Source organism: Protobothrops mucrosquamatus, unplaced genomic scaffold (genome assembly GCF_001527695.2).
Source record: "Protobothrops mucrosquamatus isolate PMUCROS unplaced genomic scaffold, P.Mucros_1.0 scaffold1432, whole genome shotgun sequence".
Taxonomy (NCBI): Eukaryota; Metazoa; Chordata; class Lepidosauria; order Squamata; family Viperidae; genus Protobothrops; species Protobothrops mucrosquamatus.
In genome coordinates, this window is record NW_015387616.1 from 364,190 (window position 1) to 382,619 (window position 18,430).

Consider the following 18,430-nt stretch of genomic DNA (forward strand, 5'->3'; position numbering starts at 1 on the left):
GGAACCATCTAAGTGGTTCCTCCTCCCTGCGGCGGGGGGGAGCGGTCCGGAAGTCCAGCCTGAGGAGTGAATGATCTGACCATGACAGGGGCTCTATCACTACGTCCCCCTTATCCAGATCATTCTGCCACTGGCCAGAGACAAAAATTAGATCTAGTGTGTGTCCCCCCATGTGAGTCGGGGCATGAACTAATTGGGTCAAGTTATGAGCAAGATGGCTGTTATCTCTGTAGTTAATTGTTCATTATCAGTGTCCTCACCTTGGTTCACACCTCCTATCATGCCCATCCAGAGGTGACCACATCCCCTGGGGATTGCGGGGCTAATCATTCAGCATATGAAGAGTAATGGAAGATTGCCAGAGCTCATGACTTAGCAAAGATAAGGCATGAGAAAGCTGCAGGGAAAGTAGTTTATTTCACCAGAGTCCCCCTCACAAAAACAAAAGGCCTCATTAGGGTTGCTTTATCCTTGTTGACAAGAAGCTCTGAAGAATTCGAGAATATTGGATTATTTTTCTTTTCAGTAGAAACAGTGTTTCCACTTTCTAAGGATTGTTTTGAGACAATTAATCCATATGCAAAGATACATTGTGTACCCTACGATACTACATAAAACATGCTCTATTATTTGGAATCTTGATTAATATCAATTATGGAGGAGGCTGTATGTAATCTTCATGTGGTGTTTTTCTTCTTTTGCAGTATATTCACTCTGCTGGAATCATTCATAGGGTATGTTCTTTTTAAAGTTATTTCTTTTCTAGAGTGTACAGCTTACCAGCGCAGCCTTCTGAAACCTGGTGCCTTCCAGGTGTGGCTCCCATAATCCTCCCAGCCACAAACGCCATCGGCACCAAGCTATGGAAGACTGCACTAGTGCATATTCCTAAACTTCTTTTGTTGTCAATCTTTCCAAACCTCTTTGGTATGTAAAAAGATCACCTAATCTCTATTGCTGTGCTAAAAACCAAATGACCTTTGTTTTCTGTCCCCCAGAAGAGAACCTGCACATCTCCCTAGAAGCCTCTTGGCAGTTGGTGGCAATGTCCTAATTCGGGGCCCACCAGCATGTTTCAAATAACCACAGCTGCTCCTATTCATCTGATATCATCCTATCCCCAACTTGTTTCCTTTGTAACATTAATGTGGAGAAACATGTTTATGCAAGAATAGAGAGAGGGGGGGGATGTGTGAAATTGCTAAGTTCCTTTTTTTCTTTCTTAGCCCATTGATTCTTCCTTATAAAATAACCCATCCCCAGGAAAACAACAGAAGAGTTGAGATGTTCTCCTTCCATATATTTACAAAGATAGAATTAGTTAACTAAATCAGGATTTATTTAGCAATGCTTCCCACTTTACAAGCTAAGCCAAAGACTAGCAAACCATATTAATATGGGAACCTGGCCAAATTGTACATATCTGTCCTTAGAAAGAGGGGGAAAAAGTCATTGTGCAGATCCAAAACTTTTTGCTGTCAGGAGCAGGGCCCAGATCATACCCCACATGATGCTCGGGCCAATGTCTTAATAAACACAAGTCTCGGTGCAATGTTCACATAAGAATTTCTGTCTCTCCAGTCTTCCTTTCTTCTGCTGCTGGTGGAAGTTGGGAGCTACGTGGCACATCTCAGCTCAGGAAATACATTCTATCCTCACTGAGATGTACTTCATTTGACATTTCCCTCATGCATTTTAGCATCAAACCCTGTAATCCAGCCTGTTGGCTCACCTTTTTCTATGGCAGTTGAAAACTGCCTGAGGAAAACATATTACATGTCACCCAAGCAGAAGACATCACTAGACAGGACTTGTGCATGCCCTGAGGCCAGTTTTTAAACGTGGAAATAATCCAATGAAAACATTACAGAATTGAGGGGAAATGCATGTCTAGAAAGAGACTGTTAGGTCCCTTTCAAAGAGGAAGAACACTTCCCTGGTTGAACACATGGAGCAGAAATGTTTCACCCTGTCCTATTAGTACATACCACACAATTGCAGAACTATACTCAGAACCTCGGAGACCATTTATATTCTCGTTAATTGTGGTGAAGGAGAGGAATTTAGCTCTTAATAATTACAACAGAGGAATTGGGAAATGAAAGGTCTTTGTAGACTGACTACTATCCCCTCTGGCTTGTTATTCTGCTGCAGCAGCACAGTAGGGAGAGACAGGAAAACAGGTTTTCTCCTTTTTCCTCCTGTTGAATGAAATGGAAGGCAACTTGCCAACATGGTATCGGGTGTTTGGGAGAAAATTGTTAAGAAGAATAAGGAAATTTAGATCTGGCAAATCCACTGCTGTTTTGTGCAGCACTATTAGTAGAACATCTATGCCAGTAGAGGATTGGCAAAGCAGGAAGATTGGGTGTCCTTCCCTCCCTTGGCAAAATATTGCTAAAGCTGTCAAGCGAGTTAAAAACTTGCTGTCAGCCAGCAAGAAGAGTGCAATCTAAATTGTATCCAATTTTTGAGCTTAAAAGAAAACTATTAAATTAGTGGGAACCAGGTTACAGTTTAAGAGCTCATCCATGCAGTTCCTTACTGTAGCACAAGCATACCCCATTACTGTTTCCCAAGGACATTTCTTCACAACACAGCCTCCATCTCAGAGTCAGCCCATTGCTATGGCAGGTTGAAGTCATGTATTACCTTCCTTCCCTGCTCTGGTACCTTTGGGCTAGCAGTTCTGCTGTGGGATCCTTCCCTTCATCTGGCTCATGTGGGTTGCACATATTCTTCAATGTGTTTTAGCCAAACATGGCCGATCTAGACTGTGTAAAGACCTCAAATTGACTAGCCTATCCCTTGCTTAATGCACCTAACTGAAAAGTTAATTGAATAGACCTGGCTCTTGCACCTTTGCAGCCTACACTCCCCTTTCCAATGGACACCCTGCTTTTGGGAAGTCCTGCCTCCCTTCCTCACAGGATGTTCTTTGAAAAGTCAACCCCATCACAGAATGTAACCTGGAAAAGGTATGGCTTCCACATACAATGACGTTCACCTGTACAGACCCAATTAACACTGAGATGGCAGCAAACATGGCAGATGGCTTGAAAGGATGACTAAGGCTGGCCTGAGGGGTATTTTAGATTGGATTTTAATTGGATTTTATATTGGGTGTTAACAAAAATTTTAAATGAAACGGCAAAATTAATATTTCTTTTAATTGTATTTTAAAACGGTGTTTGTAGGGTCTTTATCTGTTTTTAGCTTGCTGTAAGCCGCCCTGGGTCCGCCAGGAGAAGGGCGGGGTATAAATCTAATAAAATCACAAAAAAAAAATCACAAAATCACAAACAGATCAACAGGCCACAAACGTTTTGAGAGAAAGGTTGTGAATGTATGTAAGAGACACCATAGTTCAACATGTCTCTCATACACACTTACATCTTCAGCTTCAGTAATATTTATGTGCGAGCAGCTGCATCAGGGCTGTACAAATCCAGGTGCAATTAAGAAAAACAGCCTCTTTGATTCCAGCCAGTAATCATAAAGTTGATAGATTAACAATTATTTGAATCAAAAATTAAAAAAAAAAGATTGATGGAACAGAGTGCCTAAATCTTACAGCACCTCCCTGGCTGACATTCTATATACTAATCAGTAGCAGATTTTTCCTTTGAATATCCTGGCTGGTCACATTCAAATTTTTAGCCAAGGAAACTGCTTTTTCAGTGCTGAGGACCAAATGGGCAGCAGACAGCCTGGGTCATGTTAGGTGCCTGTTGGGGAGAAAATCCGATTCATGGCTCTGGGATGGGAGGAAAGAATGTGCTGGTTATGTAATTACCTACTCTAGGATCAAATTGCGATAGTGACAATGGAGGTTTTTAATTTCATATACTGCAGGATCTAAAGCCAGGCAATTTAGCGGTGAATGAAGACTGTGAATTAAAGGTAGGATTTTTGTTTTTGTTTAATGAAAAAGTAGATTGCATTGCTGGTTTCACTATGTTGTTCCGAATCTTCAGTTCACCTTCTTCTGCAACACAGATGTGTTTATTTGGAAATAACATCTACCTATTTTGATGGGATATCTAAAGATAGATTCACTGAAATCAGCCAATTTAAAATGTACCTGGGCAACACATTTATTGAATTTTATTAAGTAATTGCTTTATTTGAAGTGGAATTTTAGGTGACATCATTTAAACTTCCCATATGTCCTATTATGTTTCGATCTATTTTCTTTCCTTGGGGGAAAAAAAATATATTTTCTATTAAACAGGAAAAAAAGTATGTTCGCAAAGAGCCTTCACCTGGAAGAACCCTTATATTTCACAAGAATACATAGAAGTAGAGTTTATGTTGTTCCCAGTTTTAAAATTACACTGCAAAGGGCTAAGAATTCAATTGCAGAGTAATATTAATGCAGTTTACAACCCACTCTCAGTTTCAGAATCCCGCGGTAATGGCCTCTTGAATGATTTGTCAGAACTCTTTCTATGGAAGAATGCAGTGCTTGGGAATGGAGTATACAGGAAGGGGTCCTGGTGGTGCAGTGGTTAAAATTCAGTATTGCAAGCTAACTCTGCCCACAGCCTGGAGTTTGATCCTGATGGGGCTCAAGGTTGACCCAGCCTTCCATCCTTCTGACGTTGATCAAATGAGGACTCAGATTATTGGGGACAATATGCTGATATTGTAAACCACCCAGAGAGCACTGTAAAGCATGGGATGGTATATAAGTCTCTAAGTACTATTGCTATACTTTCTGCCCTTGATTTATAGCTAGGCTTGGCACACCTTTAGAACATGAGTTTTGGCAAAATAGCTGAGTCTTGGCTAAACAAGATTATAACACTCAAAAAAAAATGAAAGAGAACTGGTTTCCCTCAGGCCTTTCCCACCTGTACTTAGTCATGGTACAAACATGCCCTGGCAGTGTATTTTTGCTTCTCTGTTCTCATTAGCTTGTTTTCCTCTTGTCCCTACTCCATGGCTGAGGCTGGTTTAAATTATCCTCAGCTATACCAGTGTTAAAGCAGTGTTTCCCCTTTATATCAACAGCATCCAATGACAGTCTCAAGGTGGGCAAAATTTGTTATGCTTTTCCACCACTACATGACAGAGGTCAAGGATGTGTTCAGAGAATTATTATTGACTATTTCAGGTGATGAAGGCACATCCTCTCTCTTCCTGTCACCCTTTTCTGCACCAGTTCTGCTCTAGCAACTGGACACAGTGTAGTGTCATTGGCTTATTCAGAATTGTGAAATAGCATTGCACACTATAGCTGGCAGTACTGTAAATTCTTTAATTCTATACCTTTACTGGTTTGATCCAAGGCAAAAATGGCATTGAATGATGGGATCAACCCCTCTTTTGCCTCTCATAACAGAACACTGAAAATTGGCATTTGTGGTATATCTGAAAAAGGAAGAAGAGGGAAGTCTAAAATAAGTGTTATTTTTGACTCAGAGTCCTTCCTGACCACAGCCTGTTGTTGTTGTTTTTTTTTAAAAAAAATATTATTTCACGTGGATTATGACAGAATGGGATGCCAGATGATAGGGCACAGGTAGGAGAGATGATATTGTCCTGCTGCAGTGCTGTGACTGATGACATGCTGAAGACAGAGGACAGCACAGCCAGAGGGATCAACTAATTGTTGGCTTATCACGTGCTGTACCCACAAAATCAAGACAACACAAGTTGATGGTGTCTTAGAACAGATGGCAACAGAGGCAGGTTAGGCATTGTAATTAGGCAGCACATTGAGAGCCAGTGTAGTTTCCTGCTGACTCAAAGATGAATGGATTGCCCTTTGGCTCAACGATGGGGAAAGGCCTTCAGCTGGCATCATTAAAGCCAACTAAAGGTGCTTTTAGTCATCACATAAAGCAATGGCTTTATAATAGCAATCTATTGCTTCTAGGAAGAACTTAAGAAACTTTGTGGAGCGTTCTGAAAAAACAAAATTTGCTTCTTCTTCTTTTTTTTGCTATTGTTTTGGATACATGGCAACCCTGTTCTGTAAATTTGTCATTGTGCAAAAGATTTTTTTTAATGTTTTTAGATCTTGGATTTTGGCTTAGCAAGACATACAGACACAGAGATGACAGGCTATGTTGTAACTCGTTGGTACAGAGCACCTGAAGTGATTCTGAACTGGATGCATTACAACCAGACTGGTGGGTTAAATTATTTATTCATTAGGAAGTTTGGGAAATTCTTAATAAGTTGTGGATTATTGGATAACACTGGTGTTTCTGTGTGATTTATTAATGTATTTAACTTCCCCCTTTTTTCAGTAAGTACAATACAAACCCTCACAGGGTGTCCTGATTCAGACTATGTTAAGCTGTGGCATTTCAAATTGCATTGAGACAGATGGAGCCCAATAATTACAGTTTGAAAACATACTGTAGTATATAGCTTTGCAAATGATATGCCCATTGTTTGCAGTCTACTTTTCTTCAAACTTTAATTAAAGTATTATGGCTTCCCCTACTTTGCTTACTGAGAAGTCGTATTCTTTTCAGTGACGCTTATACCCAGATAGATGCACAAAATATTTCATCTGAATTGAATTCTCATCGTCCATAAACTGCAGACAGCTACCATGGACTGTGTTACATAATTTTATTTTCACTGCTATTAATTCCTGACATTCAGATTAATCTAGTCCAATTATTTTGCAGGGAACAGAATAGAACAGAACAGAATCATGTTCTGTGTCTCCTGGTAAATTAATCAGCATGAGTAATTTCTGACTCATTTGCATTGTGATATGTGGACACTTGTGCTTCAAATGCAGCTGTTGACAAAACTATTACTACTGTGAAAAGGTTATGTTTTGTTAGTCTACTCTAATGCATTTCTCCTGTAATAGTACTCTTTGAATAAAAAAGAAATTAAAATATCTAAAAAACCTATAAGTGCCAGCCATATATTTTGTGTAACCAAATTAGGATAGAAAAAAATCTGAATACACACTTGCCCATTATGGTATCCCCAAAAGGGATTGCTCTTCAATCCCCCAATCCTCTACAAGCACAATCAGAGAGTTGCTGGCTAGGAATTATGTTAGACACAGCCCATCAAGTGTCTGTGTGTGCACGTGCGCATGCGTGTGTGCAGCAAGTTGGGAAAAAACTGCCTTTATGCAAAATAGCTCGTTGCCTCATATCACTTAAAGAGGATTTCAAAACTATAAAATAAGAATAATAAAAGATAATATTACAAGTAGGACTATCAGCTTTATGTTGAAAAAATCTGGATGACCACAAGATGGCAGCAAGGAGTCAGACTTTTCTGAATCTCTTGGCTGCATCTTGTCTGGATTTTTGCAGCCCAGGTCTGATAGCTAAAGGTACAGTAAGGTAACTTGTAAACAAGCAGATCTGTTACAAGCATGCGTAAAATGTGTATTTTAGTTTCCAATGCTGCTGTTTCAAACCTTAGCATTAAATCCTTTCTTGTATATTTCTCTCACTTCCAAACAGTGGACATCTGGTCTGTTGGTTGTATCATGGCAGAAATGTTGACTGGGAAAACTCTGTTTAAGGGTAAAGACTGTATCCTTTTCTGTGCCCCTGTCTGAAACTGATGCTCTCATACTTTGGACTGAAAATATAAATAACGTAAAGCACACATGACAAACTCGCGACGTCACGTGACGTCACGCAATGTATCAGGACGGTTTTGCCATTGCCGGCAATGGGGTGGGCATGGCTTCCGTGTGACGCGTCTGGCCCACAGGCTGGCAGTTCGACATCCCTGATGTAGAGGGTTACCAGTAGGAAGAAGTCTAGTATGAAAATTCAAAATACTTATACTTGCAAAAAGTAATTACGGTGGGCTCTGTTTACTCTAAAAATCTATTTTCACATGTTACAGGATTTTAAGTAATAGCAAAATTGTGGCAAACAAGGTTATTTAATGTTTCTCTCTCCCTTTGATGCTTGATGTTCATCACGGGTGGATCTTTAGCTGTGTTCAATCAATGTATAATAGACTGTGCAAGGCTTCATTTTCAAAAGCAAAAATTACTTCAGGGAGCACTGAGCACCAATATAGCTCCTGTCTGTTCAGATTGGGCAGAGATCAGGGTATGGTGGGAAAAATGGGATTAAGAACAAGCATGGGGGCACATGTTGTATTTGTCAGCAACACTCTAAAACTGTTGTCTCTATTTCTGGACTCATGGAGTTGCCCTCTTCAGCTGATGCATAATCCTGGGAAAATCCCAAAGATGCTTTTTCATGAGGCAACTGGACTTTCTTGTTTTTCTTTGAAGACATTTCGCTTCACTGAGCTGAAGAAGCTTCTTGGATGAGAAGCGAAATGTCTTCAAAGAAAAACAAGAAAGTCCAGTTGTGAAAAAGCATCTTTAGGACAACTATGACCTGGATGACTGAGAATCTCCATAGACAATCCTGGGAAAAGTCATGCTTGGCTGAAGGTGGTCCTGACATGCATGCCCTCGTGTATGTCCACATGTTCTCCAAATTTATTTATTTATTTATTTATTAAATTTATATACCGCCCTATCTCCCTTGCGGGACTCAGGGCGGTGAACAGGCGATACTAAAAACCACAATAATAAATAAATAGTTTGTTTTAAAATCGAATTAAATAACTGGCCTGTTCTAAAAACACACCCGTAAAAAAAAACCCCCCACTGAAACATAATCAAACTACGCCAGTTTCTCAATTTCTGCACAGCCCCATCTGCAGCTTCTTAAACTAAACACAGTTTTTCTGTGAAATGACATAGTTCAACCACATTTATATTTATAAAGTCTTCTATAATGACCACATCCAGCATCCCCTCTCTCTCCTTCTCTGCAGAGTTCCAAGATTCACTAGAACACAGGTGTCAAACTCAGTCGCATCATGTGATGTATCGTGCTGTATCACGATGTTTTTTGCCTTTGTGGAGCCAGGGTGGGTGTGGCTTGCATATAATACATCCAGCCCACGGGTCACCAGTTTGACACTCCTGCACTAGAAGGAAGGCTAAGGTTACTATATACACAAGAATTCTAGCAACTGCTGTTCTTTCAAATGAGGCATCTATGAATTGTCAGTAAACCCTTGATTGTGCCTATGGTGGATGGGGCTAGGAAGTGGGAAGAGGCCTGCTGCTTCTATACAGGTGAGGCAGCCTACATCTGCTCATTGCTTGGATAACTGCCAACCTCTTCAGCAGTCTGAACACTGACATGCACACTTATCTCTGTTGATGGAAATGCATTTTTAGGTAGGAGATCACAGATCAGTGATGGCGAACCTTTTAGAGACCAAGTGCCCAAAAACTGCCCTGCCCCCCGTCCCGACTACCTGCAGGGCCACCCGCCGCAGCAGATTGCCCAGGCGGCCCAGCAGCGCCATGCTGGCCACGCCCTCCGCCCACACCCCACAGCATCATCTGTGCACGACAGAGTGCGAGGGCCGAGTCTTGTCCCTGCTGCCTGGCTGCACTGCTCTCTGTGGGCCATGCCCAGGGGCAACTCTCCTGCAGGGGGGCTGCTGGTGAGGAGGGGGCCGTGGGGGAGGTAGCACTGGGACGACGGCGCGTGTGCCCACACAGAGGGCTCTGAGTGCTGCCTCTGGCACACATGCCATAGGTTCACCACCACTGTCATACATTATGCTGTTAAACATTTCTGATATAAATTGATATTCTGAAATTTTTCATATTACAGGTAGTCCTCAACGTATGACCACAATTGAGCCCAAAATTTATGTTGCTAAGTGAGAGGTTTGTTAAGTGAGTTTTGCCCATTTTACGACCTTTCTTGCCACAGTTGTTAAGTGAATCATTGCAATTGTTAAGTTAGCAACACAATTGTTAAGTGAGTCTGGTTTACCCATTGACTTTGCTTGTCAGAAGGTCGCAAAAGGGGATCACATGATCCCAGGATATTGCAACCATCATAAATATGGATCAGTGGCCAAGTATCTGAATTTTGATCATGTGACCATGGGGATGCTGCAACAGTTGTAAGTGTGAAAAATGGTTATACAGTAAGTCACTTTTTCAGTGATGTAACTTTGAACAGTCAGTAAATGAACCGCTGTAAGTCGAGGACTATCTATACTTTAACACAAACAATTGTGGGTTCCAGGCTTTATTCTCCCTAACCATCAATGATCTAGCAGGAAAGATTCAATATCTCTCAGTCTAGTGATGCAAACAACGAGTATATACCTTGCCCTTTTATAGACAAGGTAGGATAAATATATGGTAAATGGAGCCATTTATGAAGGGGGGGGGGAATTGTCAAATTCAGTGTCTGGCCCGTTAGTAATACTTGATTCAGCCTCCCAGATCTTGATCAGCTGACCCAGATCCTGAAAGTGACAGGAAACCCTGGAGAGGAGTTTGTGCAAAAACTGGAAGACAAAGCGGTAAGAAACTCTATTTTGCATTTTAGAGGCAAACTCATAGGTTCTTATTGTTTTAGAAGGTTTAACTTTCTGCCCAACTGTTTAAAATGATGTCAACTCTTATTGTACATATATATCCACCACCGCTCCTCCAATTAACTCAAAGTAATGTGCTTTCTCATAGCCCCATTAATCTTCCCAACAACCCTGTCAGATAAAATAGAGAAAACTGATGAGATGGGTATCTTCCTAGCTTTAATCAAGTGCTTTAAACTACCACCCCTGTAAGCTTCTCTGACAAGAAAGCTGAATATTATACCAGCATTTTGTTTTAATAACTTTTGAGTTTTATAATATGCATTATTAATAGTCATTCGTACTTGTTTATTCCTGCATCGCTGTTGAGGATTGTTGGCTGCATTCAACTCCTGACAAAAATCATTGAACACCAACTCTGAAATTAAATGAAATACTGGTGTTCTAACAGCTGGAGAAAGACATCTGCAAATGGACTTTCCTTCTCTAAAGCAGAATTGCGAAGGGAAAATGGCCTTGGCTTGCCTGTTCTATACACAGCCCAGGGGTGGGATTCAAATATGTGAACAACCGGTTCTCTGTGTGGATGCCGCTTCTGGAAGTCCATTCTGAGCTTGGGCAACAAAAAAATCAGCTACTGGTTCTGCTGAACTGGTGAGAACTGGCTGAATCCCACCACTGCCACAGCCTGATGAAAAACGCCTTCCCTGCCCTTATAAGAAGGTTTTCCTGTCATGGACAGGCTATTGCATTATCAAAATTGAAAAAGGGATGACAAAAGTGTTGAAAAAAGGCCAAAATAAGTTGGAACATGCTTGCTATAAACATAGCGTGAGAAAGCATCTTTGTAGACAGACAGATTCTTCTGATGAAAATGGCAAAGGAATGTAGATATTCAGAGATCAGTAAGTTGAAAGGTCTCATTTCCATAAACTGAAGATGGAGTACTATGCATGTTTATTTAGGTGCAAATCCTACTTTGGTTTAATTTTTGATTAGTATTGCACCTTATTTACTTGGAGAAATCAGGATAAACAGGCAGAAACTGTCATCTGAACCATAAAGATATTTTTTTGAAGTGGTAATCATTGCTCTTAAGATGAGCAGCATCAAAGCCAGATAGGGATGAAAGATGCCCTTTTTTTCTCTTCCTTAAAAATGACCTTTCTTTCTTTTCCTGAATCCCATTTTCTATATTGCCCTCCTTACCTAGTTAACTAGCAGGGGGAAGAGGCCACTCTTATTAGAGGGCTTGAATAGTTTCTCTCCCAGTTGTTCGCCTTCCTCACTCTCTCATTATATGAAATTAGGCAACGTATTATACATTAGATTACAAGCTTCCATCTTGATATAAAGAGGTATGCAAATATTAGGAGCCATGAAGTCATATTATTATTCTTATTACAGTAAAATTATTACTTTGCCTTATGTACGACATAGCTCAAAGGAGGCTAATGTGGACCTTTGACTACTTCGTATAAAAGAAGTGTATGGCCGATATGTGAGCTTCTAATTAATCTATAAAGAGTTGATTATATGATGTAACTTTTCAAAGGTGATATTTGTATGGCTGTATAAAAATGTTATTTCTTTTAGGCTAAACACTACATACAGACACTTCCTAAAATTCCCAAAATGGATTTATCTCTGCTTTTACCCAAAGCCAGTCCTCTGGGTAAGTTCTTTTATATGTTTTAATTTACGATAAAACTAATATTCCTCAGAAAGATTGAAATGTATTATTTAACTTTTATTCAGATGACAGATGAACATGTCAAAACAATCTCTTTTATGATTCTAGCCGAGCCAGCGTATTCTGTGCGGCTTTGATAACACAGAAATCTTCAAAATGTAATTAAGCATGAATAATGTATTACCCTCTGGATGTTGTTGTCAAAATAAAACCCCTTGAGTATAATGGGAAATATTCTAAAGTAAATGTTGTATTACATGCCAGTCTTCTCCAGCTTAGCAGCCACAAGTGGCATTTTTGGTATTCAAAACAAAACAGGAGTTGCAAGAGTTTGGATCCAATCCCAGAGTATAACTTTACCATTTCAACTAGTGTCATGTGGTGGAGTGTTCCAAGTACTGCTAGCACGCCAACTGGACTGCTTTGTGCCTTGTGACAGGGTTGCCTTTTCTTACCCACATGTTTTCTACTTGAGCCGGTATGACAGCAGGGGCCAACCATATCCCTGCTACAATTTGCTTAGACAGGATCTGATGATATGGGAGTGAGTGTTGAGAAGTAGTTAAGCACAGGAGCAGAGAAAAGATTGCTCTGAGCCAGATGATTAGCCAATATGTGTGTCCCCCCCCCCTTTAAAATAAAACTGTTAGGGGAAATTAGCATTTACAAGTGAATGAGTCCCAGTTAAAGTTCATATGTACTGTCTGTGCTTAATTTTGCAAGCAGACAAGCCAAATGCATCTACATATGTACTGTGTGCTTCTAATACAAGTTTTGTTAACAATGCTGATGTTACATAAACACTAAGAATACCAGCATAATTTTATCACATCGCAACGTGCATAGAGTCATCTCAAACTGTGAGATAGGCAGCAAATAAATATAATAATTGATTTAACAATAAATAAAAGAATGTTGTTGTGGCTTGTTGACGTTTGGCAGGCACATACTGAAAACATTAAGGAAACCTGATAGGGATTTATGGAAATAGAATCTGAACACTTGATGACCTTACATCTTCAGATTGGAAAAAAAATATTAATTGAATACCAGAGATTATCTCAGTACCTCCAGATTTATTTAACAGAACTGAAAGAAACTTTCCTGCTGAAACAAGATGTAGATTTTACTAACATATTGTAAACAATTGTAACTCTCTTCTCAGTGGATAAGAGCAGGTCTGTATTCTTGTTTCAAGTGGGAATTTGTTTTTTTGAATAATCATACCATGATCATTTCTTCTGCCAATTGGCTAGCAGCAGTCAGTATGCTCTGCACTGCAATTTCCTCTTGCGTTTGGGATGAAAAAAAAAGGAACAAGGGGATGATGATGATGATGATGATGATGATGATGATGATGATGATGATGATGATGATGATGATGTTGTTATCCATTCAGTCATGTCTGACTCTTGGCGATTCTATGGGCCAGGTCTCTCTGCATCTTCTGATCTAGCACTACTTCTTTTAGTTATTCTAAACTCTGACTGGTGTCAACTTTGATGGTGTCCAGTCATCATGTTCTTTGGCAGCCTGGCTTCCTTTTAGCGATAACTCTTCCAAGCATAATTGCTTTCTCCAGTGAATTCTCCGTCATGGCCAAAATAAGTGAGGCACAGTTTTGTGATTTTGAAGGGAACATTAGGTGGTCCCATTTCCACTGTTTCATTTCAAGAATATTTGAATTTTATTTTGACTTTCAAATAAAAAGTATTTTCCATTTCCTACATATTTCTAAATTTTACTCTTACCTCCCCACTATGGTTTGGATAAGAGCACTTTTCCAAAACTTCTACTTTAATGAGAAGAAACTCTTCACTGACTCCATGATGAGAACTGACCAGTAATGTAATGGTAAAATTTACAAATATGAGTCAAGTCACTCGGGTTCCACCCTGCCTCAAATTCCGAATGATAAAGTAGTTAGATAGAAGGGTTCAGCTTGATATCTTGTAAAGTGGCCTGTAAGTCCAACAAAGATGTTTTAAAAGTTAAACTTCATTGAAGTTACATGCCAATTTACAATGCATCAAGCTGAATCCTTCTACCTAATTTAACTACGTTGTAAGCTTTATCATATATAGGTCAAGTGACTTAACTTATATTTGGGTTCATCTAGTACTGAGGTTTTTCAAGGATATTGCTTCAAGTTCCTTCTACAATAAGCTTCAGCTATAGTAGTGAGCCACTTATATTTGTTTACTGAAATGTGAAAAGTGGATGAAGCAAATTTAGCCAATTTAGTTTGCCAGCCATTTTAAACTTTTAGATTTATCCTTCCTATAATACACAATTATAGCTTTCTTTAATTTTTATAATATTTATATCTTTCCTTGCAGCCGTGGACTTGCTTGACAAAATGTTGCAGCTCGATGTAGAAAAACGACTCACAGCAACCCAAGCTCTGGCCCATTCATATTTTGATCCATTCAGAGACGTTGAGGAAGAGACAGAAGCCCAGCACTCCTATGATGATTCCATAGGGAGTACAAAGCTTTCAATAAATGAATGGAGAAGTAAGTTCAGCTGGACAGTTTTTATATATCCTTGCCCTTAGTGCAATCCTCATTAGAATTAATGAACCTGAAATCCTTCAGTTCCTCCATACCTAATAACTAGCTATATTAATTTTGAATACAGTCTGAAGTACAGGTTCTCTCTGAAGTAGATAAAATTCATAACTAGGAGTATAGACTGCAACTTGGCCTACACAAATACTAATTAAGAAAAATCCTGTGGGTAACTCCCCCAGTCTTTTTTACCAGTATTACTTACCCCATAATTCTTTGGGTAAGAAGACACACAAAAATTCAGCACACTTTAATATAATATGGAAACATCACCACACTGCATTTCGTCATCACCATGATGAGGGACACTTAATCCACCAACACATTTCTCATTTTAGGTTTAAGTTTGAGTGTCAAGTAGAAGCACTTGGGAAATAAGTCTCCTAAAGTATAAAGACCAGGGACTATTCAAAAGGGGAAAGGAAAAAGAAAAAAAAAGAGTAATGAAAGGAATACTTTCTAAAGACACCACCAAATTATATGCCATAAGCAGCTCAGATCTCACCAGAATACTTTTTTTAACAAAAAAACCCTCTCATTAGACTTATGAATCTTGTGGAGAACAGGACATGATGGTTATTGGCCTAGTTGACAACTATGGGCATGTTAAATTTCATGTGCCGTGTTTTCCCCAAAATAAAACTGACTCCAAAAATAAGCCCTAGCCTGATTTTTTGGGGTGGGCCTAATATAATACTGGCCAGCACAAGTGGCAACAACCGCACGGGGGGGGGGGGGCAACGGTGTCTAGCAGCAGCCGCAGCCCACTGGCTCCTTGAAGCAGCGCAGGTAAGTCCAGTGCAGAGGCAGAGGCGGGGGGAGGCAGGTGGTCCAGACGCTTTGTGCGCTTTTCGCCCAGAAGGAGACTGGAAGCTTCGTCTGCTTGCAAATGGGGTGTGTGGAAACCGAGGGATTCATTCCGTTTCCAATCACCCCATTTTCAAGCAGATGAAGCTTCCAGCCTCCGTAATTTCTCCATCTGTGCGAAAAGTGTTTGGGCACCCATGAGGTGCTTGAGGCAGCTCCACTCCTCCTCCACCTGTCTCACCTCATGGTGGCAGCACAGTGCAGTGAGCTACATGGCCTCCTGCTGTGAGCGGCTGCAAGTGGCCACGCAAGCTCCTGCTGGACGGGGCTGTTAGTGCCACCACCATGAGGCAAGGCAGATGTCGGGAAAAAAATAGGACATCCCCTGAAAGTAAGACCTACTGCCTTTTTGGAGGAAAAAAAATATAAGACCAGGTCTTATTTTTGGGGAAACACGGCATGTATGGAAAGAATATAGTTAAAAACTGGTTGGTGGTATCTTTCTAGCAAGTGAAAAAGGAAATGAGGCACTCTTCCATTTTCTGATAGAAAAATTCTTGGGAATTTATGGATAAACCACATTTGAAGTATTCTTCACATAATATAACATTTTATAATGTTAAAAATTAAATAACCCTAACTGCTTAAAGCCTGGGGTACACAGCAGGAAATGAATCTACTAGATAAAAGTAAGAGCCAGCAGGTAATAGCCTAGTTTGGAAGATAAGATGAAAACTTAAAGAAGCATATCTTGATTTATAATCCTTTTCTATAAAACCTTAATAAAGGCAGTGAACAGCCCACCTTGCAGTGGGTACATTCTTGGGTCTATGATATGGAATGACAAGCTAGAACAGGACTCACTTATACTGAAGAGATGAACTGATAAATCTAATAAACTGAAGTTTATCAATGACAGGTCCATTTTTTTAGTCCACATTTAATTATTAAGTATTCACATATCTAAAGCATTTCTTAGCCATGTATTATTTGTTATCTTCAAGATAGCACTCAAAACAGTATAATACTAAATATACAATTCAATATAGTGGGATCATAAAATCATAACATTTAAAAGGTTTTAAAAAACAGCTAGTCAACTAACTCCATACTTAATAAAAGTAACATAAAATGCCACCTATAATAATGTTCTTAAATATCATTTAAATACAGCAAGAGAAATTACCCATCCCTTTGTGAGAGGAAATTCAATAGAATGGGCTACTAGTAAGAATTGGTCTTTTACAACCTTTTAAAAATTGAGCAGTTTAGGAGGTCCTATGTATTATAAGATGAAATATTGCCACCTCTTATTATTGTTTTTATTGCTGTTTAAAAATTATACTAGGATAGCAACAGCTATTTTCAGCTGCATTCGATCCTCCATCCATTATAATTTATTAAAATGTGCTCAGTGTGCCTTTATTGTTTGAACAAAAATGCACTTACATGTATGTAAATTTTGCTTATTTTTAAAGGGCATATTTACAGTGAAATACTGTCATTCAGCCCAATTGCTCGGAAAGATTCCAAGAGGAGAAGCGGAATGACCTTATAGACTCTTGTATGTCTAACGCTGATCAACCTTTCCAGTGATATACAACCATCGGTATTTTGATCCTAAAGAGGAGTAAATATAAATCTTTCCAATGATATACAATCATAGTATTTTGATCCTAAAGAGGAGTAACTATAAATCTTTCTAATGATACACAACCATCGGTGTTTTGATCCTAAAGAGGAGTAAATATAAATCAGGATGAAAAAGTCCATATACATATAGCACAAGAATAGTGAATCAATAGAGGCCAATTTTGCTCTGAACATCAGAGTGATACCACAACCTTGAGTGTTGCAAGTCAAGGCGATTCTCATTAAATCTCTTTGTGATAAAATGTGATGGCTATGCTTTTCCTTTTCTTGTACTTTTTGTAACTGGTTCCATAGATTTGGTCTAAAAAGTTAAAGTAAATGTCTCTACATGTTGATAAAATCTTCTTTCTTCTAATATTTCCAAATAAATAAAAAAGTATAATGTTTCAAAAAAGAAAAATATTTATATAATAAAGGAACAGTTGCAAAGAGCAGTTACATTATGTTCCTTGTGATTCATTCTGACTAAATATTTTACATTTGAAACAGATCTCTCACTTCTTAATGACCTTATATTAGCCATATAGTATTGTAAATGGCAAGTATTTACATCTTTAAGCATTGATAATAGCCATCTGGCATGATTTTCACAAGTATCCCAGTATGTTTCTTTGTGAATGTTAACTCTATTATTGTAATTTATGATTTGGGATGTGTGGTGCGTGTGCGCACATGCTCACTCACACATATACACATATACAAGAGCCAATGATTTATAATTTAAGATAAAAAGGGGAAGAGCTGAATATGCTGTTGGATTACAGACCAGACTCATTTGGCAATATTTAGTACTTTAAAATGATTGAAATGTATAATGCAATGAAATGAAGGGTACTTTCATATTACTATAATTCTCAGAAGCATTTTATGATAATCCATGTTTATTTTCACTTCAATTTTCAATTAGAAATGCTAAGAAAATGAAAATCAAATTGCAGAATGTCTTGTAATCAAAAAAGTCTCCTCACCCCACATTTTAATTTGGAAATGCGGAAGATTGCATTAAAATTTTTTTCAAAACATTTTATTATTCTCTTTATGAACACTTTTTTCTATTATCACTAGTGAGGAATATATTTCAATGTTGAAATCTTGCATTTTTCTGTTCTCCTTTCAATGTCTGTTTTATTACTGATTTGTAACATAGTTTTAGAAATAGAAAAAAATGATTCTAAATTGAGATGTTTCAATAATTACAAATAGTTGCAATGTAAAAATGAGGCAGCTTTAATTTGGGAATGGCTCCTGTATAAACAAGTATTGAAATTTAGCAGCATTCAGCTTTCTGCATTGTCATATTTTGTATATTGATAAAATACAAAACTCT

The 18,430-nt window shown here is 38.8% G+C and overlaps 1 protein-coding gene across 1 annotated transcript in view; it reads left to right on the forward strand.

Annotated features, from left to right (window-relative positions):
- The window catches only part of MAPK13 (mitogen-activated protein kinase 13), a 34,610-nt gene extending 17,069 nt beyond the window's left edge, over positions 1-17,541 (forward strand). Inside the window, exons 5-12 of the mRNA XM_015821951.1 lie at positions 705-734; positions 3,856-3,903; positions 6,026-6,140; positions 7,455-7,526; positions 10,286-10,365; positions 11,977-12,055; positions 14,413-14,589; positions 16,929-17,541. Coding sequence (XP_015677437.1) covers positions 705-734; positions 3,856-3,903; positions 6,026-6,140; positions 7,455-7,526; positions 10,286-10,365; positions 11,977-12,055; positions 14,413-14,589; positions 16,929-17,008 — 681 coding nt within the window. The 3' untranslated portion in view covers positions 17,009-17,541. The remainder of the gene's footprint in view (positions 1-704; positions 735-3,855; positions 3,904-6,025; positions 6,141-7,454; positions 7,527-10,285; positions 10,366-11,976; positions 12,056-14,412; positions 14,590-16,928) is intronic.
- Positions 17,542-18,430: the final 889 nt, after the last annotated feature.